Source organism: Hippopotamus amphibius, chromosome 11, assembly GCF_030028045.1.
Source record: "Hippopotamus amphibius kiboko isolate mHipAmp2 chromosome 11, mHipAmp2.hap2, whole genome shotgun sequence".
Classification (NCBI taxonomy): domain Eukaryota; kingdom Metazoa; phylum Chordata; class Mammalia; order Artiodactyla; family Hippopotamidae; genus Hippopotamus; species Hippopotamus amphibius.
Window position 1 is genome coordinate 49,496,600 of NC_080196.1, and position 26,232 is coordinate 49,522,831.

The window sequence follows — 26,232 nt, forward strand, 5'->3', positions numbered from 1 at the left end:
GCGGCGGCGCGGCTGCGTCCGGGGCCTGAGCCCCGGGGCCCGGCGCCAGGGCAGGCGGGCAAGCGGCGGGCGAGGCCGCGTCTACCTGCACAGCCCAGCCCAGGCATAGCCCGGGGCTGCCGGTGCCCGCAGCGCCATTGTTGGGGGAGGGGGTGGCTGTTGAGCGCAGCAGAGTCGGGGGAGGAGCCGCGGCGGCGGCTGCGAAGAGCGGAGGCGCCCCATGGGGAACACGCTGAGCTGTTGCGTGTGCCCCATTGCCAGCCCCAAGTTGGGCTGGTGCAAGAAGTCGGTGGAGCTGGACGATGAGTCTGAGGTCTACGAGGCGGCGGCCGGGGCCGCGGAGGCTATAGTGCTAGTGCCAGCTGCCATGGAACCTGCCGAGTTGGACTTGGGAGCAGGCGAAGGCCACCACCTGCAGCACAGCAGCGACTGGGAGATGCGCGAAGGTAAGAAGAGGAGGGCGCGCCTTGCCCCTCACGGGGCCGGCGCTGTCACCTCTTGGGCTTCCCTGTGGCACCCACCGCTCGCAGGGTCCCCCGGGAGGGAGCCGCCGCCTAGGGCTTCTTCGTGCCCCGAGTTGGCTCTCCCAGGGCTGGGCACCGGGGACGAGGGCTGGCTCTGTCTGGCGTCCCCACCACTTATTCTTTCCCTCTCACGTCCAGCCAGTCTCCTTCCCTCTTTGCTACCTGATCGCCCAGTTCTTTCCCCCATTCCCATTTCCCAGCCGGGCCTGAGACCCTCCCGTCTGCGGCCCTTCTTGAACTCCATAGGAAAGAAAGTGGGGGGGGGGGGTCTTAAAATAACTGGGAACGGTGTGAAATGTTACTTCGAGGACTGCAGAGAATAGGTTTTTTTTTTTTACCCAAAGGAGACCCCCACGGGAGTTCTGATTACTTTAAAATTCCCACTTTGACACAAATATGTCTTCAGCCCCATAGCCTTAATTAACCGACTTCATTGACACGTTGCCTGTTCTAAGGGAGGGGTGGAGTGGTTCCTGAGACTGTTGGTCAAAAGTTTCAAAGGAGAGAAAACAAATTTGATTGTAATTCGTAATATAAAGGTTTGCGAGTTGATACCTTTTCCTGCAGGAAAGTGTTTCCGTGGCAACCGCCCCCCCGCCCCCCCCCCCCCCGAATCCTATTCAACTTGAACATTTCAGGTAAAAGTTCTGAAGACTAAATGGCTGGGGGGTGGACGGGTTGTCAGGGAGGAGAGGAGAGAGAGAAGAGAGGAAATGTTTGATTTTTGCCTCCAGAATTTTGGAAAGGGGTGGCTGTAGGTTAAAAAAAAACAATTCTGGGTAACACAGTGGCTCTATAATAGACTGTGTTCTTTGAAGTATAAAACATTGTATCCTAAAGATGTTAAAGCCCCACTGGACCATTTGTTTCATTGAAATGCCAGAGATGATTTCATAAAGGAAATGTCTTATAGCTCTTGTATTTAAATTTTAGTTGTCTTTACGTAATTTCTTTAAAAGTTAGAATAATGAAGCCTGTGGATTCATCCATATGATGGATGTGGCTTTGTAAGTGGAAGGTACTCCCTTTTCAGAATAGTCAGATATTGTGAAATAATGAACAAATTATGTGAATTAATGGTAGCTTTAAACACAAATCATGTAAGTCCTTGTGAAAACTGCTCTGCTTGTTACTGTAAGGTAAGCCTCTAAGTGATTTTAAAAAACTAGCATGGGATGAGAGGCCAAAATTTAGTTCTTTTAAGATTTACAACATATTTTCATGTGTATTTCACTTGGCCCTTCCATCTACAAATGAGGCCCGTGTATATTTTCCCTGTGTTGCCGATGAAGAAGCCAAGACCTAGAGATCTGAAATGACTGTGTAACACAGCTTCTCAGCAGAAGAGACAGACTTGGGAAGTGATAGATACACCAAATTCAGTTCTTGGGGTGCTTAAAAAACTGTTTAGAGTGCACCTTATATTTTATAATTTATCCATAAAGTAGACCTATCTCAACTTACTCCAGTTTTGATTATTTCCATTCAAGTTTATTGTACACAACTCAGAAGCAGCATTTCCCTCTCCATTCTATGTCTGTACATTCATTACAATGGCTATGACGAAAAGTAGAAGTCATGAAATAGCCTACATTTACCAGTCAGGTAAACACATTGATGTATTTTAAAGAGTTTGTTCTGGTGACCTCCAGTGGAAGCCGAGAATGCCCTGGACAGAGGGACATTAGAAGAAGCTGGTAAGCAGGCAGGTAAGGAAGGTACTAAGCATTTAGCATGCGACTAAGGTATGAAGAGTGCTAGACCAGGAACTGGAAAAACAGAGTTCATGAGCACAGAATTTACCTTTTTATGTTTCACATGATTGTTAACATTTCATTTCAGTTTGTCTTTTTTCGGCATAATAAAGTGATAAGAGAAACCTCAGTTTCAGCATTTGCCTATTGTTTCCCTAGAAACAAGGTCAGAACACCAAATATAAAATACAGGCACATTGAAAGTTTGCTCTTAATGTCTTTTTTTCAGACAATTTTATATCCATTTCCCTGGAAACTGAGAAATACCTACTTCGCTATAAAACATTTTGGCTTTCCTGCAATGAAGAATTACTTGGTTACTTAAGACAGAATCATACATAAATGATGCTCTTGTCTTGTTTTTCAGAAACATTTGAGAAGAACATGATTTGTTCAAGCCATTTCAAAGCAGTAACTCCTAAGAACCTAGTATAGATTTCAGATAGCAATAACTCCTCAGGACCTAGTATAGATTTCAGATAGACTCAAAAGAATTTTTTTACTACCTTGTCTTTAACAGTGTATCTAATATAACTGATGGTAGTGTCAGTAATAGAAAATAAGATGCTACGGTCTTATTATCTGATTAATTATTATTCATCAACTTTTCATAGAGCCTTTATGTCCTGACCTTAGGAGCTTTGCTAGTTTTCTGGTGCAAGGTGCTGTCTCAAGTGACCCCTTCCTCCCATCCTCCAGAGGAGTGGGCAGGGAAGGAATTGGCAATATGATGTGGAAAAACCTCTGAGCAACAGATCTTTCCTCTTTCCAGTAGCTGTTTTAAACACTTTATTTTTTTTACTTTTTTTGTTGACAATATTAATAAACATTTGACGTAAAAGATTTAGAAAATAAGGAAAAGTCATTCACTCATACTAGAATATCCAGAATTTTTATTAATATTTTGGTGTTGATTCTTCCTGAACCTTTTGTATGCATATACACATAACGTGTTTATTTTACAAAAATGAGATTGTTCTTTATGTGCCACTTTGTAAGTTTTTGTTATAAAGGAAAATGATGTGACGCTCCTAGAGGTGTGCTGGCATCTAGAGAGAGCTCCAGGATGCATTTGCATGCAATTGCAAGTAGCTCTACTGCCTGCCTTTTAGCAGCTGTTTCCTGTGCCATCGAATGGTTGGGGCATCATTCATTTATCCACCCTTTATGGTTGAGCATCTTTTATCATACCATTATAATGCTTTATTCTGGAGACACAGAGAAAAATGGATGCGTTGTATTGATACTTCCCTATGGAATTCTGATGGTACACATTGTCTTATGACTCAATTAAATTCATAGGGTCATTTTGTAGTTAAGGTATTTTAACATTAAGTGTTCTTCTCCCAAATTAAAGTTACCATTGATTTTTCACTAAACATTAGATTTCCTCTTTTAGGTTTTTGTGGTTCTTGGTAACCTCTCTCGTGTCTTTGATTCTGAGTAACTCAACTACTACTCTAAGAGATGTAAAATTAATGCTGGTCTTAGGTGACAGACACATCAAAAGACATTTTGCATTGGAAGAAATCTTAGATGTTGTGGGAAAATTGGGAAACGTCAGTGGTTTTGGGTACACTGAAACAGATGAGTATCGGCACCATTCCAGATGCAGGGCAAACAGTGGTTATACAAGACAAAACCTGTATTCTAACTCAGGTCCTTCCTTTCTAGTGGTGCCTAGGGGCTGACAACACAAGCATCATGTCAGGTGGTGAGACCCTGAGAGGAAAGCAAATGAGGGTCATGGACTGGGGAGGAGGGCCGTTTTACATGGGGTGGTTAAAGACAGCTGCTCTCCTTACATGACCTGTGAGCAGTCCTAAGAGAGAGGGAGCCATGTGAGGATGCGGGAGAAGGGGCTTCTGTGCAGCTCCTCAGAAGGGAATACGCTTGGTGCACGCAAAGGACCGAAAAACACGAGTGACTGCAACTAAGTGGAAGAATATGGGGGATTAAGACCTTGTATGCCTAGTGGGCCTTGAGGAAAAAAGATGGATTTTCGTCTAATTGTAATGGGAAACCATTGAAGGATTATATGCAGGGGAATGATGTTAATTCCTTAAAAAAGGGAGGGAGGTTGGGGAGGGTGGAGGGAGATCAGACCAGCGTCTGTGTGAAGACAGATGATAATGCAGGCAAGAGTGGAAGGAAGCAAGGAGACCAGTTAGGCTGGTGCTACTGCCTGTTCAGGTGAGAGAGCCAACAGTGGCTTGAACAAAAACTTGATACTAATAAAGGCCTAAAATAGGCTGAGTTGAAGCAATTGAGTGAATCTAAAAGTCGGTTAACAACGGTGTGAATGGGACACGTCACAGAAAAAGAAATATATATGGCCTTTAAACATATCCTCACACATAAGAGAAATGCAAAATAAAATTATTATAGTTTCTCTCCTGTTGGGAGAAAATGTAAAAACTTGGCACTGCCTTCTTTGGTGAGACTGAAGAAAGTTACATTCATGTATTGCTAGTGGAAGTGTGAAATGGTTCGACCTCATGAAGGGGAAGTTGACAGAATCTCACTGAATCCAGAGATCCCACTAAAGGAATTTATAATGAAGCTATATCCCGCAAATATGAAACCACATATTCACAAACTTTGGTTGCATTTCTTCAATAGCACAATATTGGAGATAATTCAGTGTCCAGTATGGGACTGGTAAAATAAACTGGCACATCCACACAGTGAAGAATTAGGGGGCTCTCCTGCTGTGACTTGATCTCCAGGAGATGTTATGTGAGAAAAGCAAGGAAAGCATATACAGTAATCTCCATGACAGCAGCAGGAGAAGTAATATGTATGTGCTTATTTAAGAACAAAAAAACCCGAGGAGTCATTCCTGCTGGTTGTGTGACTGTTATCCCCTTTTCCTTTAGTGGGTAGCCGAAGCACTATTTGCTTAAGACGGTATTTGGGTGGGCATGATGAGTGGATGTACCCTTTCCTGTGGAATGCTAAGTGTTCGCTTTCTGCTTTTGAGTTAATTTGTGAAAGCTTTGTTTTGTCATTTATTGTGCTTTATGTAGTATATGAATTGCTCTTGCATTTCATTTGAAATGTTCTTACCATGTTCTGAGTCAGGTTGTGTAGGAATTCTTCTCTGAGGTATACATTGAGTTGTCCAAGGTTATAAAAATGAGTCTTGATAGATCAGCACTGTAAATTCCAAATGTACAGCATAGAGGAACAGAATTTATTTGATGACATTATGTGAGCTCCTTTGGAATACTGCCTTTTTGCTCACCCCCCTTTCTTTGTTTGTTTTAGTGTGTTAAAGTAATAAAACTTTAGCGTGAAAACAGTTACATTACATAATGTGAAATGAAATGAAGGTAACTTACAACCCAGAAAGGTTCTTAAAAGTCCAAGCAACTGAGTAAAATGCTCTTTGGAAATATACAAAGCCAGGTATACTTACCTATATGTCACCTCTCAGTCATGATCACTAACACACTGATTGAGGATTAAAATAAGGCAAGAGTGAGAACCAAGATAGAGGCAGGTGCAGAAGCAGTTGGAAACCAGAGTTGGGAAGTTTGGAAGCCAGGGTTGTCAGAAGCTGGAAAAGCAGGAACAAGGCTTGGGCGAGCAGTAGACTGGCGGGTGCAGGAGCCTGTTGTGTGCCCTCTGGTGAGGCAGCCCAGCTCAGGGCTGGCGGGCAGGAACTCCCTGACTGGGGTGGCCAGTGTGGACTCAAAGGGATGAAATCATCAGTTTACATGGTCATTGTAAGAATTGTAATGTTTGTATTATGAGCCATAAAACTAATACACTTTGCAGTATAGGGATGCTAGGGCAGTTCAGTAAACACAGTAAGTCTTTAAGTAAACTGGTGCCCAGCAGTTGGCCCAGAAACTGTTTAATTGGAATATATTGAAATCAATATGTTGAAATTAGTCTTTTTCTGAAATATGGTGCTTCTGTCAGATGATTTCTTGGTCACGTCCCTCTCCCTCTAATATTTTGACAAAGGAAAAATTATTTATTGACAGTTTGATAGCATAATTTTAACACTTTTAGCCTTCAGTAATGCATTTCATTTGTTTTAAGTTGCCTATATTGTCACATTTTTAATATCTGCAGTTGAGATGGATCTGAAAACGGATAGAATCTTAGGTTGGAGGAAAAGCAGTATTCAATGTCAATGGTGTTTTACAGGTTTCCTCTGAGGAATATTTACATTAAGACCGGAGTTTAATTTTTTTTAATCATACTTTTTCTACATCGACCTATCATGCTGTCAAATAAGTTGCAATTTAAATTGATAATACAAGAGTGATGGGTCTTAAAATGCAATTTACATCATAACCCCTAATCGTTAGCTCAGGAATATTTCTTCTGGATTAAAATATTCTTAGAGGTATCTAAAGAAATAATTTTAGGAAGAATTCACATATAAAATGCACAGTAATTTCCTGAACTCTCTCTCAATTTGTGTGTGGGTGTGGGTGTGTGTGGTGGTGGTTGGGGGGCGGGGATGAGCGGGATGGTGGGTGGTAATGCTTTGCTTACTACGGTTGGCAGTCTTCCCCTGTGATAGTGAAGAGTAGTAGGTTTTATCATAGTCTCCTTAGGTTCTTGGGAAAACGGTTAACGAGAGTGCAGAAGTGTCATAAGTATGAGTTTACTGTCTAATGGCTTATGTTATACAGTAAATATGCAACCGTGGGGTGGAGAGCACTTGTTAGAACAGGAAGACCTAAATTGTAGACTAATTAGAGCTTTTTTTTTTAATGTGTAAGAAAAGCAACTAAAAGTAATGATTGTGAATTTATGGGTTAAGTTTTAAACAGAGCATCGTTTTGGCTCAGATATCTGTTCATGATATTTGTTAAAGGAATGAGCAAGTGACTTTTACCTTTCCCCACCTTTATTGTGATCATGTGTACTGCTGATGAGCCAGGTCTCCTTCAATTGCAAGTTAAAGAAAATTGATCTCACAACAGCTTACATTTTTTAAAAAGTATTGACCTGTAGAACCAGAGTTCACAGAGTAAGTTAAGCGCTGCTTGACCAGGAGTTAAGATGATGTCCTTAGAGCCTGTGGCAGTTCTGCTTTCCTCTCTTGATGTCTCCTGAAAAGGCTTTCCCCTCGTGATAGCAAGAGGGGTGTCTGGCAGCTCCAGACTCGCTGAGGATCCTGGAGCACAGCTCTGCCTTTCTCTGTTTTCTTGGGAAGTCCCAGGACAGCTGTGATCTGCCAGTCCTTGGTCATGTGCCCGTGTTTGAACCCCCTAGGATAGACTGGGGGAGTGCCAGCTTTTTTCTGGTCACTTGGGCTAAGTTTGCTTTTTTCTGCATGTTGTCATTTCTTTTATCCCAGCCTTCTTGATTTTTGTATTTAGATCCATAGCAGCACATCTTGGGGGGGCGGGGGGTGGGGGTGTTGTTAAAACTTGCTTCCGTTTGATTCTGGCACTTACTTTTCCTGGACTACCATTGAAAATTGTTAAGTTTTACCATGCCATAGACACTGATAAAATAATTTGGCCACTTTGCAAACATTTCTGCTCATTTTTTAGATTCAAGTGTAGTCTGTTTACTTCCTTTTTGGTACAGGTAAGTAGTCATGAATCCTTTCAGAAGCCTTAGGTTAGAGGCAGCTGTGAAAGTCTCTGCCTGTCACTTTGTGTACAACTGAAATTTATTTTCCCATTGTCTCATTTTTCAAATATGTAGGGGAAAAAACTTTAAAAGAATTGTATGGGTCTTTTACATAAAAATGTTGAATGAATTATTTTCTCCCAAAGCAGCTTAATAAACTTCAAATTCAGTGAAGGAATTTTCATGAAGAACAAAGCAGTTGGTTTGGCTATGTAAATTTCTAATGCTGGCAGTAACATTAAAATGGGTGGCTCAGATTCCTGCTAAACTGGGAAGTCCCAAGTTACTGTTCGTGCCAAATTCTTTTTTGGGGGAAAATGGGATTCTAGGTAAACAAATTTGTGAAATACTGGGGTTAGACAGAATTCACTACTAGACTGATTAGTTTTTAATATATCAATGTGTATTCTTTTGATTCTCTGAGAGTCAGGGATATATTGTATTTCACTTTGACCACCAAATCCCTCTTTAAAAAAGAAAACAATTATTATGTGGTTTGGGAAATATTGCTTTAACCATTACTCTTTCTCTGAATCTTGATCCAGTGTCTTAAAAGATGGGTGAAGTGGTTTGAGATGGACTTTGCTGAGGAAGTGTCATAGGGCTTTTATATTTGTTTATTTGTTTGTTTGAAACCATAACCTTACTATCCAATGCGGTGGCTGGCGCTTGTTTTGTATTTCTGCCTAAATAGAAGACTATCCCACCTTGGTGCAAGGTGGACTGCAGGCAGACCCACCTTTTTACGTAGGTATGGCTAAAATTTTTTCCAAGTAGCCTTATGATCTGCTCCAGAAAGTACTCTTATTGAAGCCCCAAATTAATCATGCAGCATGGAATGAAGAAGTGAGAGTTTAGCTTTGGAAACAGAGGACAAAGTTAAAAGTCCCTATCATGGAAGTGTTCCTGTAGATTAGAACATTGAACTTTTATGTAGTCCTCTTCAGTCTGCCATGATGAATAGCCCCCACATAAACCACAGCCAACTAAATGAGTTCATTTGTTGAATGGTGTTAGAATTAGCCATTTGATTGTCTGAAGAACATTTGCCAAAAGCAACTCGCTAGTTTTTGGCATATTTGATATATTGAGCTGGTATCTGACAATAGCTGGCCACAGCATAACTTGCTTCTTGAGACTGTTTCTGGAATGTGCTAGTAATATCAGGTTAAAGGAGGGTGACTGAATTTTTAATTGATAAGTAGGAGGGGAGTCACATATATGATTCATCTAAAAGTAGCATCGATTATTTAGGTGCAAGTTAAGAAAAGTTTAAGTCATAGCCATGGTTTTATTCCACCTGTATGGTGAGTTTCTACAATTTTGCTGTTTCCCAATAGAATTTTTATATTGTTGCCTTTAACTAAAATTGCCTTTTTGTCATGACTAGAAGCTCTTCTCAAGACTCTTAAAAGTGGTTGAAATCAGTGTGTAGCTATTTTTAAAATCATGTATTTTTCTACTCAACTAAATTATCACACCTTTTTCTCTTCCTACACAGATGTCGCTTTGGAATCAAACCCTTCTGACCACCCAAGGGCAAGCACACTTTTCTGGAGCAAATCTCAAATGGATGGTGAGACAATGCTTTTTTTCCCCTGAGAAAAAGATTGAAAACTGCTTTTGTTTTGTATTATGGGAAGGATTTAGAAAAACTCTTACAATGGTTTAAATGTTTCATTTTTTTTCATGTATTCACTCATCTTATTTTCATATATGATGATTCAGTGTCCTTTAGTTGTCACTGTTTTAGTGAGGAGAACACTTAAACCATCTGTTGATACATTTTGCCACTTCTTTACCAACATAGTCACCTGGCCACATGATTTAGATGGGGTCTGTTTCTCCATGATAGTTTGTTCTTTCCCCCTTGCTCCAAAGAGCACATGTGTTAAAGATGAATGATAGGGTTTAGGTCAGAGTTAGGTTTTCATTTGAGCAAGTCAAAAACATCAGTTGTTATACATGGGAATTGAGTCTTGTGATTTTGGCCCTGTTTTACACAGTGCTCAACCAGATGAGCATATCTCACATCCGGAATTATGCTACTCAGAACTTTGAAGCTATTCAAAACTTTCTCATCCTAATGTAGTGCTGTGCCAGGGTAATCAGAGCAACATGCCTTATGGGGTTTCACAGAAGATTATCCTAAGCATGTGAAACTCATGTAAACTTCCTGTGTCCTTGTTTTAAGAGAATGAGAAGTATAGAATTTTTTGCACTCTTGCTTGCCTTCCTTAATGTTATGTTAAATCCTAGTTTATTTGCTAAAAAGCCATCCATGACCAACTTTTTCAGTTGATCACCAGAGCAGAAATACAAGGGAACCTTCCATAATATTTGAAGTGATGCAGCACAATAAAAAATGGAGTTTTCTTTTTTTCCCCATTAAGATCGCTGGTTTTTATGAAAGGATATAACTTAGGAACAGCCAGGTGGAAGAGACGCAGAGGGCCAGGCACAGGGACAGGGTGCAGAGCTTTCATGCCATCTCCGAGGGCACCACATGTTCACCAGCTTGGAAGCTCCTAGGGTTTTTAACTTGGCATTTTTGCAGTGCGTGTACTTTGTCTTGAGACAATCATTTCTGGTTAGGATTGCTATATTTCTCAGTTTCTTCCAGAGCCATGAGCTGCTCACATGTAGAGAGACTGTGGAGACAGTAAAAGAAAAGTTGCCCCATGCCCATCTCTCTCTTCAGTCTTAAAGAATTTGTGCCTGTAATGCCCGTCCTGAGTTAAAGGGGGTAGTGTGGGAAAGAGTGTGGCCTAAGACCCTCTTTGACCTTTTATTCTTCTGGCTTTTGTTGGCGCAAAACAGTTTTGTGTGCTGTAGATAATGTTCAGTTAAGTTAGCGCACTCATTTTAAAATTTAAATTTAAGATAGGTTACTTTCCAGTTGTGTAAAGACCCATGTATTTTTTCAGTAAGGTATTTGAGTAGGTTACCAATAAGTGATTCAGGATGCTTGCAGGGATACTAGTGCATTTAGAGATGAGTGCCTGGCCAACTGGTTCTTAGAGTTGTCATCTGTTAGATGCTGGTAATGAAAGTAAGCTGTGTGTAAATGTAGAATTAGAATATACTACTGAATAGTAGTTCAGCTGTGCAGCAGGGTAAATTTTTTCATGAGCTAAATTTCTTACCTGGCCTAATTTGCTTTGTTCTTTTCCTTTGTAAATGGAGAGTCTTTCGTTTGTCCCTAATACAGAATATCTATTAGGTCAAAAAGTAAAACTAAGTTTTTAGATTTTATTTGTAGCACTCATCTTGCTGGGTGATTTAAATTATATATTCTGTTGGAAATTATTTTAAGAAATAAAATGGAATTTTATCTCATTATGTTATTGGTAATCCGTCAGATAGTGACTACTTTTATTTTTCTGTGGCATTTGTATCAGAATTCATCAGTAAATTTTTTTTATTCTTAGTGCGAGAGAAGAGGAAGAGCAACCATTTAAACCATGTGAGTAAACAGTTGAAAAGTTAAGAAATTAATGGTTTGAATTAAAAATATGTCTGCCATGAATCCTAAAAAATATGCTGGATCCAGTACTGTTAGCGTGGACCTCTTTTTTGTAGATTTTCTAGCTCTCTTTTCCTAATTATCCAATGTATTCAGGAAAGTCTTTGACTTAGTAGTGCCCATTTTTTAAGGATTCTGACATTCAAGTTAGATTTCAGTAATATGGTTGTGGTATAAAGGTCTGCCTTAAATTCTTTTGCCTTAATCTTTTGATCTTATTTTTTGAACCAAAGTAATAAACGTGTAATAGGTAAGTTAATTTTTAGCACTGTTCATGAACTTCTTGTCATAGCAGGTGAAAGCTTAGCTTCCTCACCCCACCATGACCTTATTTCCCTCCCTCTGTTCCTTCAACGTGTATCAGTTTTTATGAAATCAGAATCAATGTTTACATTATTAAGACTGTAGATGTTGTTTATTGCTGAACCCTGTAGTTCTATGACTGTGCCTCCTCCTTGTACACCATTCTTTTTCTTAAGTATTAACGACATTTGAGCCCTTCTGCACTTCTCCAGGATACTCCACTCGCCCTTTTCCTAGCCAATGTGATCTCATACAGCTCCCTGGCCGGTCTCCCTGCTTTCACATTCTTCATTTTTTCTGTGGAATTAATTTCCTGACTATATTCACTTGCCTGTTTTCTAACAGCTCTTTTTTCCCCCCAAGTGTTGTAACGTTTGTCACATGCCTATCAAAAGTATTTTCCATCTACTAAGCCACATCTGTTGCATTTTTTTCCTTGGAGACGCTCTTCCCCAACCTTTTGTCTTCCTGCTCCCATATAGACTAGTCTTCCCCTAGGCCGGCTCTGTGTCTGTTTTCCTGGGATATCTGTGAGAAGTCATCTGGGATCTCACATAACTGCTCTCTTGTGTTGGGTGCCTGATGTCCTAGATTCTGTGTTTCCCTCTGTCTTGTTATAGTCCCTTGTTTGCTGGACACATTTTCCTGGGGAAAGGGCACATGAGCAGAAATTTTATAGAGATCTAGCCTCTCTGAAACTCCTGTTTGATAAAGTATAGAATTCTAGCTTGAAACTAATTTTTGCAGTTCTAAAGACATTTCCCTCTCTTCTTCTCATTGACAGTGTTGCTCTTAAGTCTGTCGACATATGATACATTGTACATTATCGATTTTAGTCCTTTTCCCCCATCCCTTCCTTCTCTGGAACCTTTTAGTACCTTCTCTCCCTGGGATTTTGAAATTTCATAATATGGTTTGGTATAGACCTTTTTTGTGTGTTTCTTTCATATTTTCTGTTTTGTTTTTGGTTTTTTTTCCTGGATTCCTATTATTCAGATGTTGTAAGTCCTAGAGCAGCATTCCTGTACAGATCTCTAATTAATTTTTTTCCCCTTCTGTTTTGCATTTTGTCTTTTTGTCCCACGTACTGGAGATTTCCTTGACTATACTCTAATCCTTCTATTGAATATATTGTTTTGTCTACCTTATTTTTATAGAGTTCTTACATCCTGTCATTCTTTTTTTTTTCCACTGATGCAGTTTCTCATCTTTCTATGGATGTTTAAGATTTTTTTTTAAAGTTTTCACTTGCTTCTGAATTTTATCACGCTCATCAATTCCTTCTCCCTGTTTTGATCTCTTACTTGTTGGGGCCTTCCCTCAAACGTGTGGTGGGCCCTGACTGTCTGTTAAGACCTAATTGGAAGCATCACTTAGAGAACTTGTTAACTGATGGGCTTCACTGTAAGGATTTGGGGGACCACGCCTCTGAATTCTGAGCCTGCTTTGGGTTCTGTAAGGCAAATTGACTTCCTTGTTCCTGTCCCAGTCATTCTCTGTAGGTACCAAGGTTGTGCTTCCTCTCTCCTGCCATGTCAGTTACCACTGCTTTATCTAGCCTTTTCATCTTTCAAATGTTAAAAATCACCTGCTGTCTTTATCCTGTCTTATGGATAGCCTTTATAGCGTTTTTAAAAAATGCCTTTAATTCTAATGAGATGATATCTCTGAAAGAAGGGGAAGAGGAAATAGATTTGTGGTCAATCCACTCAAACTTAGATTTATACTTTGAATATAGGTTCTACGTTTACAGTTTTAATTCCATATAATGATATTAATTCAGATAATATGTTTGATTATACCTTAATTAAAATAGTATACTTTTCTGCTAAGGCCTTTATTAAGACTTTAATTCAAACCACTCACCATACCATATTCATTAATGTGCAACATAGATGGAATATTATGCATGAAGTATTACAGATTTTTAAGTTAAAGTCATTGATTCTTAATAAACATATCCAAAACTTGTGAAAAGGGGGAGGACAAAAGTGAACTTCAGCTTTATTTTTTTAATGGGTTAAAGTCAGAGGCGTTAGGCACAGTGAGAAGAGTGATTGGGTGGGGGCAGGATTTCAGCAGTTTTGGGGGTTGTCACTAGCCTGCTAGGTAGGATTATTTTTTAGTCTTTGCCATTAAACCTGAAGTCTACTAAGCAACGCTTTCCCCTTGTAAAGGTTGTAAAACTCCATCTATTCTGTCCTGAATGAAGATAAATACTGTTCTTCAGCAACCAGTTGAAATAATACCTATGAACATTAAACTGTCAGTAGCTGTTTGATTTTTTATTTTTTGGATTTGAATTTTATATCCTTATGTGTGTCCGTGTAGTTAATATTGAGGTTTTGAGCCAGCAGTGGTAAGGCTTTAATCATAAAGGACAGTTATCTTAAATTTTCAAGCAAGGTGAGAGAAAAGTAACCTGCTGGCAGGTAACATATCCAGGCTTTGCGCAGAGGCTTTAATTCTGCCATCCTTTAGTGAATACTTGATGCTAAAAAGTTTGAATAGTTTTAGGAGTAGGCCTGCGGAAGTGTTTCTTTGGTAGGATCAAGCCAGTAGACTGTAAGTTGCTGATACGTTAAAGGAGCCCCCATAGGGCCGTAAGACCACAATAGAAAAAGAAATTTTTAATAGAGGAAAACAAGGTAACTATCACCCAAAGCTCTACCAACTAGTCTCTAGTAAGGAAATAGCATTTCCTTACTATTTGTATTCTCCTCATATACAGATTTTTGGTCAGAATTGACTTTTACTATGTGAGTGTATGTTATATTATACCCTAGTAGCAATGACCTTAAAAGATAACCTGCTTCATTTAGAATAAAAGTATTTGAATGAATGAATTTTCATTTTTCATGCTGTATCTGTTTTTTGAGGTTCTAAAATTACACATTAACCAGGTAGCTTAAGGACCATATCAGAGTTTGAGTTTTAAACAGTTCTCGTTTGAAGGATAAATTAGTCCTCCAACTAGTGATACTTTTCAAATATGTTCCATCTAGAACTTTTTGTTAATAAGGAATAAGTGGCTTTGCCATAAAACATCTGAAACAAGCAGAATGGTGTTTTCTATACCATTTGTATATTCCTGATTATTGGCTGCTGGCAATTTTTATTTAAATGCTGTGTATTTTAAAAAGCATCAACTAGATTTTCTCCCTTCCTCACCTTTTGTGTATTTGTGGAGGACACTGATGGGAGAGCGAGACAGCATGGTGAAAACTATTTTATATTAATAGGAGGCAGGAAGGCTTATCTGAATGAGTCAACAAACAGAAACCAAAAACAAAACCAAGCATTACAATTGTTTGTATTCTGTGATATTAAAGAATGCTACTATTACTTTCAACTGCTGACAGTGACTGGGATTTGGTTACTGGCCTTACTTTAAGAAAGAGAATTGTCCTAACATAGTTTAGGCTATTTTAGTATTTGACTGTTGCTGTATTCTTGGGCTCTTCACAAATAAATGGATACTTCTAAAGTGTTTGAAAGATAGTTTATTCTCTAGAGGGCCTCCAAAAGTTCTTTGTCACCTATTCAATACCACTGCAGATAAATTCTCACGAATTTGTATCTTTAGTAAGATTTACCTTCTAGTTGTAATTGATCTTAAATAATTTCTCAAGCACTTGTTGAATCCTAATGTGTTCCACATTCTGTGCTCAGCAGCTGGAGGTAGGAGAAGAATCTTCCCTAACCTGGAGAAGCTTGCTTACTTATGAGGGTGATACCATGCAAGCAGTTGAGACCATGTAACAGCTGGTGAATTAGATGTGTTGAGTGTAGAGAATGGGAGAACTTTTGTCATGTGGCTGCTGGCAGATACATGCTGGAGGTAGATGGGGTCAAGCTTGCTGGGACAAGGAGGGAAAAAAAGGCATTGCAGGCAGAGAGCAGAAGGCGTGAGGCAGGAAAGTGTCCTGAGGAGTGTCAAATATGTAGAAGAGAATTGATGAAATTTTGAAATGAATGGAAAGTATTCTCTGAGGTTCTCAATTGAGTAATGTAGTGGCAGTCTTCCTCAAACATGAAGTGAGAAGTTAAACTCTCAGAGTTGTTTTATCTGTTTTTTGGATGTGAGAGACTCTTCAAGCAGTACCTTTTTGTCCTCCAGATAAGGAAATTGAGGCCCAGAGAGACTTACGGCCCCAAGCTAGTTAGAGATAGAGAACCCCTGGCATGCCCAGCCTCTGATTCAAAAATGTTTTTCGTCACACTGTCTCATTATTGGCATTCATTTACTGCAGTGAAATGCTCCTGCATTGATATTAAATAAAGCATTACATTTTATTGTAGTAAATGAGTAGAAATAGCAAATCTCAGCTGCGTTTCTTTGCTGAAGGAAAAAACACTGAAATCTTATTCTAAACTTTTTACATTATTATAAAGGTAATTTATAATAGGTGCTTGCCAGGTTGGATTGTAGGTACTATATCAAGGGCAGCATTTTATAAACCATTTCTCAAATCTCATCTGTGGAAGTTAGAGTGTAGAGGTTTCCCATAGAGCTTCACAGGATATCACACTCAGACAGTTCATGGAGTGTAAGACAAATCTTAATGCTTTATCGTTTGACATTTTAAGCAAGGAAAAAACACTTTTATAGGTTTAACTTACTGTGACATTTTCTTCTACTTGCCTTCCCCTTCAGGTATCTCCAGGGCAGCTTACTAAAAAGTATAGCTCATCCTCAACAATATATCTAGATGACAGCACAGTCAGCCAGCCTAATCTTAGAACCACAATAAAATGGTGAGTACAACTAGGTTGCCAAGGGCTGAGTGACAGAGACCCCCTCATTGCTAAAAGCACCCAAGCCATACACAATTTCATTCATTTGAATTGTCCTTTTTAGTGATCAGGTTAAGAAACTGGTGTCAACTATGTATTGATTTCAGGGACCTATATATGGGTTTTCAGTTTCCATTTTAATCTTAGAGTGCATGATAGAAGGGCAAGCCAGATAGCAAATATAAATCTTTATTTGACGCATTTCTGTTGTTGTTTTTTTTTTTTTTTTCAAACTCTTTATTGGAATATATTTGCTTTACACTCTTGTACCAGTCTTTGAGGTACACCAAAGTGAATCAGCTGCATCTACACATATATCCCCATATCCCCTCCCTCCCGCGACCCCCCCCCCATCCTGCCCATCCCGGCCTTCCAAGGCATCTCCCATCATCAAGTTGATCTCCTTTTGTTATACAGCAACTTCCCACTAGCTATCTATTTTACAGCTGGTAGTGTAAATATGTCTATGCTACTCTGTCACTTGGTCCCAGCTTCCCCTTCGCCCCTCACCCCAGCCCCGTGTCCTCAAGTCCATTCTCTACTTCTGTATCTCCACTCCTGCCTGTCACTGGGTTCATCAGTACCATTTCTTCAGATTCCATATATATGTGTTCACATACAGTTTTTGTTTTTCTCTCTCTGGCTTACTTCACTCTGTATGACAGACTCTAGGTCTATCCACCTCATGACATATAGTTCAATTTCATTCCTTTTTATGGCTGAGGAATATTCCATTGTATATATGTGCCACATCTTCTTTATCCATTCATCTGTTGATGGGCATTTAGGTTGTTTCCATGTCCTGGCTGTTGTAAATAGTGCTGCCGTGAACATTATGCTACATGTTTCTTTTTGGATTATGGTTTTCTCTGGGTATATGCCCAGGAGTGGGATTACTGGGTCATATGGTAGTTCTATTTTTAGTTTTTTAAGGAACCTCCAAACTGTTTGCCATAGTGGCTGTACCAGCTTACATTCCCACCAACAGTGCAGGAGAGTTCCGTTTTCTCCACACACTCTCCAACATTTATTGTCTCTAGATTTTTTGATGATGGCCATTCTGACTGGTGTGAGGTGAAACCTCATTGTGACTTTGACTTGCATTTCTCTAATGATTAGTGATGTTGAGCATCTTTTCATGTGTTTGTTGGCCTTCTGTACATCTTCTTTGGAGAAATGTCTATTTAGGTCTTCTGCCCATTTGTGGATTGGGTTATTTGCTTTTTTGGTATTCAGCTGCATGAGCTGCTTGTATATTTTGGAGATTAATCCTTTGTCCATTGCTTGGTTGGCAAGTATTTTCTCCCATTCTGAGGGTTGTCTTCTTGTCTTGTTTATGGTTTCTTTCGCTGTGCACAAGCTTTTAAGTTTCATGAGGTCCCATTTGTTTATTCTTGATTTTATTTCCATTCTTCTAGGAGGTGGTTCCAAAAGGATCTTGCTTTGATGAATGTCATAGAGTGTTCTGCCTATGTTTTCCTCTAGGAGTTTTATGCTGTCTGGCCTTACATGTAGGTCTTTAATCCATTTTGAGTTTATTTTTGTGTATGGTGTTAGGAAGTATTCTAATTTCATTCTTCTACACGTAGCTGTCCAATTTTCCCAGCACCACTTACTGAAGAGGCTGTCTTTTTTCCATTGTATTTTCTTACCTCCTTTGTCAAAGATAAGCTGCCCATATGTGCTTGGGTTTATCTCTGAGGTCTCTATTCTGTTCCATTGATCTTCCTTTCTATTTTTGTGCCAGTACCATACTGTCTTGATCACTATGGCCTTATAGTATAGTTTGTACTCAGGAAGCCTAATTCCACCAACTCTGTCTTTCCTTCTCAAGATTGCTTAGGCTGTCTTTTGCGTTTCCATACAAATCGTAAGATTTCTTGTTCTAGTTCTGTGAAAAATGCCGTTGGTAATTTGATCGGGATTGCGTTGAATCTGTAAATTGCTTTGGGTATGATAGTCATTTTCACAATGTTGATGCTTCCAATCCAAGAACATGGTATGTCCCTCCATCTGTTTGTATCGTCTTTGATTTCTTTCATCAGTGTCTTATAGTTTTCTGCATACAGGTCTTTTGCCTCCTTAGGCAGATTTATCCCAAGGTATTTTATTCTTTTTGTTGCAATGGTAAATGGAAGAGTTTCCTTAATTTCTCTTTCTGCTCTTTCATTGTTAGTGTATAGGAATGCAAGAGATTTCTGTGCATTAATTTTGTATCCTGCTGCTTTACTAAATTCATCGATTAGTGCTAGCAGTTTTCTGGTAGAGTCTTTAGGGTTTTCTGTGTATAATATCATGTTATCTGCAAAGAGTGACAATTTTACTTCTTTTCCAATTTGGATTTCTTTTATTTCATTTTCTTCCCTGATTCCTGTGGCTAACACTTCCAAAACTATGTTGAATAATAATGGTGAGAGTGGACATCCCTGTCTTGTTCCTGTCCTTAGAGGGAATGCTTTCAGTTTATCACCATTTAGAACGATGTTGGCTGTTGATTTGTCATATATGGCTTTTATTATGTTGGGGTACTTTCCTTCTATGCCTATTTTCTGGGGAGTTTTTATCATAAATGGATGTTGAATTTTGTCCAAAGATTTTTTTGCATCTCCTGAGATGATCATATGGTTTTTATCCTTCAATTTGTTAATATGGTGTATCACATTGATTGATTTGCGTATATTGAAGAATCCTTGCATTCCAGGGATAAACCCCACTTGGTCATGGTGTATGATCTTTTTAATGTGCTGTTGGATTCTGTTAGCTAGTATTTTGTTGAGGATTTTTGCATGTATATTCATCAGTGATATTGGCCTGTAATGTTCTTTTTTTGTGACATCTTTGCCTGGTTTTGGTATCAGGGTGATGGTGGCCTCGTAGAATGAGTTTGGGAGTGTTCCTCCTCCTGCTATATTTTGGAAGAGTTTGAGAAGGATAGGTGTTAGCTCTTCTCTAAATGTTTGATAGAATTCGCCTGTGAATCCATCTCGCCCTGGGCTCTTGTTTGTTGGGAGATTTTTAATCACAGTTTCAATTGCCATACTTGTGATTGGTCTGTTCATACTTTCTGTTTCTTCCTGGTTCAGTCTTGGAAGATTGTACTTTTCTAAGAGTTTATCCATTTCTTTCAGGTTATCCAATTGATTGGCATATAGTTGCTTGTAGCAGTCTCTCATGCTTTTTTGTAATTCTGCGATGTCAGTTGTTACTTCTCCTTTTTCATTTCTAATTCTGTTGATTTGCATCTTCTCCCTTTTTTTCCTGATAAGTTTGGCTAATGGTTTATCAATTTGGTTTATCTTCTCCAAGAACCAGCTTTTAGTTTTATTGATCTTTGCTATTGTTTCCTTCCTTTCTTTTTCATTTATTTCTGCCTGATCTTTCTGATTTCTTTCCTTCTGCTCACTTTGGGTTTTTTTGGTCTTCTTTCTCTACTTGTTTTAGGTGTAAGGTTAGGTTGTTTATTTGATTTTTCTTGTTTCTTGAGGTAGGACTGTCTTGCTATAAACTTCCCTCTTAGGACTGCTTTTGCTGCATCCCATAAGTTTTGGGTTGTTGTGTTTTCACTGTCATTTGTGTCTAGGTTTTTTTTTTGATTTCCTCTTTGATTTCTTTAATGATTTCTTGGTTGTTTAATAGCATATTGTTTAGTCTCCATGTGGTTGTGTTTTTTTGCAGTTTTTTTCCTGTAATTGATATCTAGTCTCATGGCATTGTGGTCGGAGAAAATGCTTGATACGATTTCAATTTTTTTGAATTTACCAAGGCTTGATTTGTGACCCAAGATGTGATCTATCCTGAGAGTCTTCCATGCGCATTTGGGAAGAAAGTGTATTCTGTCGTTTTTGGATGGAATGTCCTATAAATATCAATTAAGTCGAGATGGTCTAATGTGTCATTTAAAGCTTGTATGTCCTTATTTATTTTCTGTTTGGATGATCTGTCCATTGATGTAAGTGGGGTGTTCAAGTCTCCCACTATTATTGTGTTACTGTCGATGTCCCCTTTTATGGTTGTTAGCATTTGTCTTATGTATTGAGGTGCTCCTATGTTGGGGGCATAGATATTTAGCACTGTGATATGTTCTTCTTGAATGGATCCCTTGATCATTATGTAGTGTCCTTCCTTGTCTCTTTTAATAGTCTTTACTTTCAAGTCTAATTTGTCTGATGTGAGTATTGCTACTCCAGCTTTCTTTGGACTTCCATTTGCATGGAATATCTTTTTCCATCCCTTTCCTTTCAGTCTATATGTATCCCTTGGTCTGAAGTGGGTTTCTTGTAGGCAGCATATAGAAGGGTCTTGTTTTTGTATCCATTCAGCCAGTCTGTGTCTTTTGGTGGGAGCATTTAATCCACTTACATTTAAGATGCTTGTTGACATGTGTGTTCCAATTACCATTTTCTTAATTGTTTTGGGTTTGTTTTTGTAGGTGTGTTCCTTCTCTTGTGTTTCCTACTTAGGAAGTCCCTTTACCACTTGTTGTAAGGCTGGTTTGGTGGTGCTGAATTCTCTTAACTTTTGCTTGTCTGGAAAGCTTTTGATGTCTCCCTCAAATCTGAATGAGATTCTTGCTGGGTAGAGTATTCTTGGCTGTAGGTTTCTCTCCTTCAGGATTTTCAGTATATCCTGCCACTCCCTTCTGGCCTGCAGAGTTTCTGTAGAGAGGTCAGCTGTTATCCTTATGGGTTTTCCCTTATATGTTATTTGTTGCTTTTCTCTTGCTGCTTTTAATGTTTTTTCTTTGTGTTTAGTTTTTGTTAGTTTGATTAATACATGCCTTGGTGTATTTCTCCTTGGGTTTATTCTGTATAGGACTCTCTGCGCTTCTTGGACTTGATTAATTATTTCCTTTCCCATGCTGGGGCAGTTTTCCACTATAACCTCTTCAAATATTTTCTCAGACCCTTTCTTTTTTTCTTCTTCTTCTGGGATGCCTGTGATTCGAATGTTGGTGCACCTAATGTTGTCACCAAGGTCTCTGGACTGTCTTCCATTCTTTTTATTCTTTTTTCTTTTTTGTGTTCTGTGGCAGTTATTTCCCCCATTCTATCCTCTAATTCACTTATTCGTTCTACCTCAGTTATTCTGCTGGTTATACCACCTAGAGTATTTTTAATTTCGGTTATTTTGTTTATCTAGTACTGTTTGTTTGCTCTTTAGTTCTTCTGATTCCTTTTTAACTGTTTCTTGTATTTTCTCTATTTTGTCATCGAGATTTTGGATCACCTTTACTATCATAAATCTGAATTCTTTTTCAGGCAATTTTCCTATTTCCTCTTCATTTATTTGTTCTTGTGTATTTTTACCTTGTTCCTTCATCTGTGGCATATTGTTTTGTCGTCTCACTTTCCCCCCACTTTGGATGGGTGGAATTGTGTTCCTGCTGGGTCTTGGTGTTAAGTTGAGAACCTCTGGGAGACCTCACGGTAAAGGATAGTTCCTGGGAAGTGGGTTTCCCTGTTAGTCCAATGTTTTGGACCCAGAGCTCCCACCTCAGGAGCACAGGCCTGACACTGGGCTTGTGTATCAAGATCCCACAAGCTGTGTGGAGCAGGGAAAACGAAGAAAAAAAAAAAGAAGGTAGGAGAACAGGAGAACAATAGCAAGCTAAAAAATACAATAGTAGGAAACTAACAGATGTGTTAGGAAAAAAATGATGGAGCAACAACTGGATCGTAAAACAATTGCAATATCCTAAGTGAGGGGGTGGGAAGAAAAAAAAAGAAAATGAACAAAGAAAAAGAAAAAAAAAAGCCAGAAAAGGCCTTGGCTGTGGGGACAGGGCTTAGACAAGGGTGGGGGTCGGGGGGGATGTTAGGCAGTGGGCCGAGCCTCCCCTTAGAGAAGGCCCTGGGCATGGTGGGGAATGGGGCTTAGGTCCAGTGAGGTAAAGGGGTCCGGAAATGCCTCTGGTCCTGGGAGCAAAGGACCAGGTCAAGGTACCCAGCGGGCTCCCTGGGCCCAAGTTGGTGGGAGAGATGCAAGCACCTCCCCCAGTCCTCCAGTCTCGGAGGGCCCCTCCCCCTTGGGTTCTCTTATGTTCCACCCCCCCCCATTCCCCTAGAACCCTTACAGCTGCAGGGGGCACTGAAAGGCAGGAGACCAGACTCTGATGCCCAACAGGCTTCCCAGGGCCAACTGGGCTAGGGTAACACCTGTGCACTTCCCCAGATCTCCCAGTCTGGTAGGGTCCCTGTCTGCCTCTCTTCCTCTCCCCCGCCCCCCACTCTCCTAGGTTCTAAGCAGCTGGAGGGGGCCCTGGAGAATGAAGGACCAGGCCCGGGAGCCCAGTTGGCCTCCCTGGCCAAGAGAGTAGGCAAAACGCCCTCCAGCCTCCCCTGTCCCCCAATCTCAAAGCTCCCACCCCCTCCTGTCTGCCTCTCCACCTCCTCGCCCCTCCTCCCTCCTTCCACACCCCCCAGGACCCAGGCAGCCCAGAGGGGGCCTTGGAGGGTGGAGGACCCCTCTGGGGAGCCCAGCAGGGCCCCAAGCCAGGGAGCTCAGCAGGCCCTCCAGCCTCCTGGGTGGGAGAAACCCAATTGCGGTTTCCCCGATCTCCCCAGCCCCCAGCAGTCCCTCCAGGAAGGAACCTCTCCCCTCCCCCAGCCACCCCCCAGGGGTGCTGGTCTGGTCAGGCTTCCCCTTCCCCACCCCCCTGACTTCCCCCAGGTCCTACCCAGTTGCTGCGGGGTTCCTGCAGTCTGCTTGGGCCTCAGGTCCCCCTCTGGCCTCCGGTAACTTATTTGTGGGTAGACGCGATCTCTGCGTCTTCCCATGCTGCCGTCTTGACTCCGCCCCCCCCCATTTCTGTTGTTAAGACCTTGTTGAACATAATGAGAAGGAGAGGGACTTTGTATTGGATAGTTCTAGAAAAAATTATTTCTTTATGAGTTGTAGTCCTAAAACAATGTATACTACTTTGGAAGGTACTCTTAGAAGGAGGAACACTTGTCCCCTACTGGCACCATAGTGAATCTGCATTTAAATTTCATTGGATTTTGTCAGATTTATCCCACTGTGCATTTTTTTTTCCTGCACTATTTGTAGATGAAATTTCACTTCTCCTTCCTGACGCTGAAAGAGGGGGAAAATATATCAAACCAGTCTTAAGGAACACACTCTCAAGCTTAATTTCTTTGTAGATGCAGTTTGTTCGACTGAGGTTTTAACTTGAGATACATTTAATTTTTGTTTATATATCTATAAATATGTCTCCAACACACCGTATCAATCACAGCAGAAGAACAATAAAAGAGATGAAGTTTTGGAAACATGGCTGTGGTCAGGTGTATACTTAAGACATGAACAGTGTCATGATGATGAAAACTGTTCCTTAATTTCTGGGAGCACCTCATGGTCCACAATGGAGATGCACTTTCAAAACACCCTAATGATGAACCTTTCGAGTTTATTTAAGAGAGAGAAGGAAAAACCAAACAGGGTGCAGAGCTTTCTGACTCCCTTGGTGTTGTCCCCGGAACATTAATGTCTCCTTAGGATGTGAAGGTTGACTTTGCAGAGCACAGTTTGGGAAATGCTATTTGAAAATATTAATCTCCTTCATTTTATTTTCTGTCTTAAAAAGATAAGTAATTTGTATTTAATGTGCCAGCCTTTTTTTAGCTATGTAAATTATCAGTAACTTCTAGTTAAAAACAGCAAGTTCACAATCATAGTAATGCAACTTTCCTGTCTTACTTAGGATAATAGTTGTGGTCAAATCATGTTTCAGCAAAATCGGAGCCCTGTCTGTCTCTAAAGTCCTGAGTTTTGGCACTGATGTTTTAATTTAGCCAAGACACTAAATCTGTGGGTAAAGAAAATCACTACTTTGGCTAGAGTCACAGCTTCTTTCGAATTCAAAAGAGCCTGATGTTCTAGTATATACTTCAAAAGTAGCTTTAAAGATTAACCTTGCTCAGACAAGTAGGTTTCATGCCTTTTTTTTTCCAATCTCGTCTAATTTTTGGAAGTACAGTAAAGTTTAATTAGCTCTCATTAAGTTTTAAAAATGATCATTCAGCACAATCATTATTGGTGAAATAAAGGTTTACTGAGCTAGTTAATAGGGCCAATTGGCTTTTAGGAATGATTTTGGAAAATGTTTTATCATGAGATTAGTTTTCAGTGGGGTAGTTGTCCTCAGTGGGGTAGGTGAGCCTTATTAGAATCACTTATGCAACTTTTTCAAGATCTGTGTCTCTAAACACATGAATTCCGCCTCCCCCCGGCCCCCAAGACACAGTGTCTGTGTGTCTGTCTCTCTCTCTTACACGCACTTTTTGAGAAGCGGGGGAATGTTGCGAGGCATGATTCTATGGACAAAAGCATCCCGAGTGATTCTGATCTTAACCCTAACTCATTCATCCTAAACTGTGCTGCACATTGCAGCCACCTGGGGATCTTTAAAAACAATCCTGATGCACAAGTCATACCCAGTGCCAGTGAAATCAGAACATTTTGAAGCAGAAGCCAGGCAGCTTTTAAAGCTTCTCAGGTGATCCCAGTGTGCAGCTGAGCTTGGGAGCCACTGTCTGGTTTGGGGTAGGAGAAAGAGAACTGCTTCTGATAATTGGTGGGACCTTGGGTAAGCCAGTTTTAAGCCTTGGTTCCCTTATCTGTAAAATGAGTTGTTTAATTAAATGTCATCTAAGGTTCAGTGGTCCTTTCATCATATAACTTCTAATTCTGTGATTTTAAAATCAGTTGGAAGATGAAACTTCGAAGCACTAGAGAAGTATCCATCTTTGATGCTCACAGTGTTGCAGGCCTTTATACAAGTGCTAAGATTCTATGGACCTACTTATAAAATTCAGATTTGCCTTCCCTCAATTATTTTGAGTTTCATTTTAGACACTGAGAACAAAGGGAAACATATAACTTAACCAGAGAACCCCTTTGTTGCCTCATACACAACATCTGTGAATAACTTAGAAATACAGGAACTTAAAGAGTATCTGAGGACTTGTATCTATCTGTTCATTAAGACTTTATTTTAAGTAATTTGGAAATACCTATCAGTGGTAACATACTGTGTTGTAGTATGCTGCATTATTAGCACTGCTTATTGCAGGGTCGCTAGACCTAGCATCCATTTTGTGGCTGTAAAATTTTGCTATTAAAATTTCTAATACTTAGGTAAACGTGATTTTAAATCATTTTATTTGGTATAGAGCACTTTTATTATTTACTTTTAGGGAAATAATGGAAAATGGATGGGCAGGTGGATAGTGAACTCAATCAAGTGAGATGCAGGGCCTAACAAAAAAGCCACACACGCACACACCACCTCCTGTATGGCTTGAATCTAAGCATGTGTATAGATAAATATAGCTTGTACAGGACGAAAGTTTCTGTGGGTAGAAGGACACATGACAGGGGAAATATGTAATAATTTATATATTATAATAACCAAAACACGTCTTCTCACAGCATATCTGGCAGTTTGGGTCTCCTAATTTCGCTAAAAGCCGAAGAACCTAAAACCAGAGGGAAAGCACCCGTGGAGTACTGTTCTGAATTAGAGGATGTCAGGGCCACTGGACATCTGGAAGGTCTTCCCTCCCCGCCAGCCCCTTTCCAAAATGTCTTCAGGCCTCATATGATAAAAATCAATTATTACAATATATTTTTTTCCCTCCACAGTGTGACCTTAGCCATCTATTATCACATAAAGAACAGGTGAGCTCTTTTAAATCCTATCTTGTTATTCCAGCTAATT

The 26,232-nt window shown here is 40.0% G+C and overlaps 1 protein-coding gene across 2 annotated transcripts in view; it reads left to right on the forward strand.

The window, feature by feature from the left end:
• The first annotated feature begins 220 nt into the window (after positions 1–220).
• Positions 221–26,232, forward strand: part of LOC130831481 (cyclin-Y-like protein 1) — a 38,288-nt gene continuing 12,276 nt past the window's right edge. Inside the window, exons 1-5 of one of the 2 annotated variants that reach the window (XM_057699675.1) lie at positions 221–446; positions 9,387–9,461; positions 11,317–11,351; positions 16,372–16,472; positions 26,157–26,192. In XM_057699675.1, coding sequence (XP_057555658.1) covers positions 221–446; positions 9,387–9,461; positions 11,317–11,351; positions 16,372–16,472; positions 26,157–26,192 — 473 coding nt within the window. The remainder of the gene's footprint in view (positions 447–9,386; positions 9,462–11,316; positions 11,352–16,371; positions 16,473–26,156; positions 26,193–26,232) is intronic. The other variant, XM_057699676.1, reaches the window with a different exon arrangement.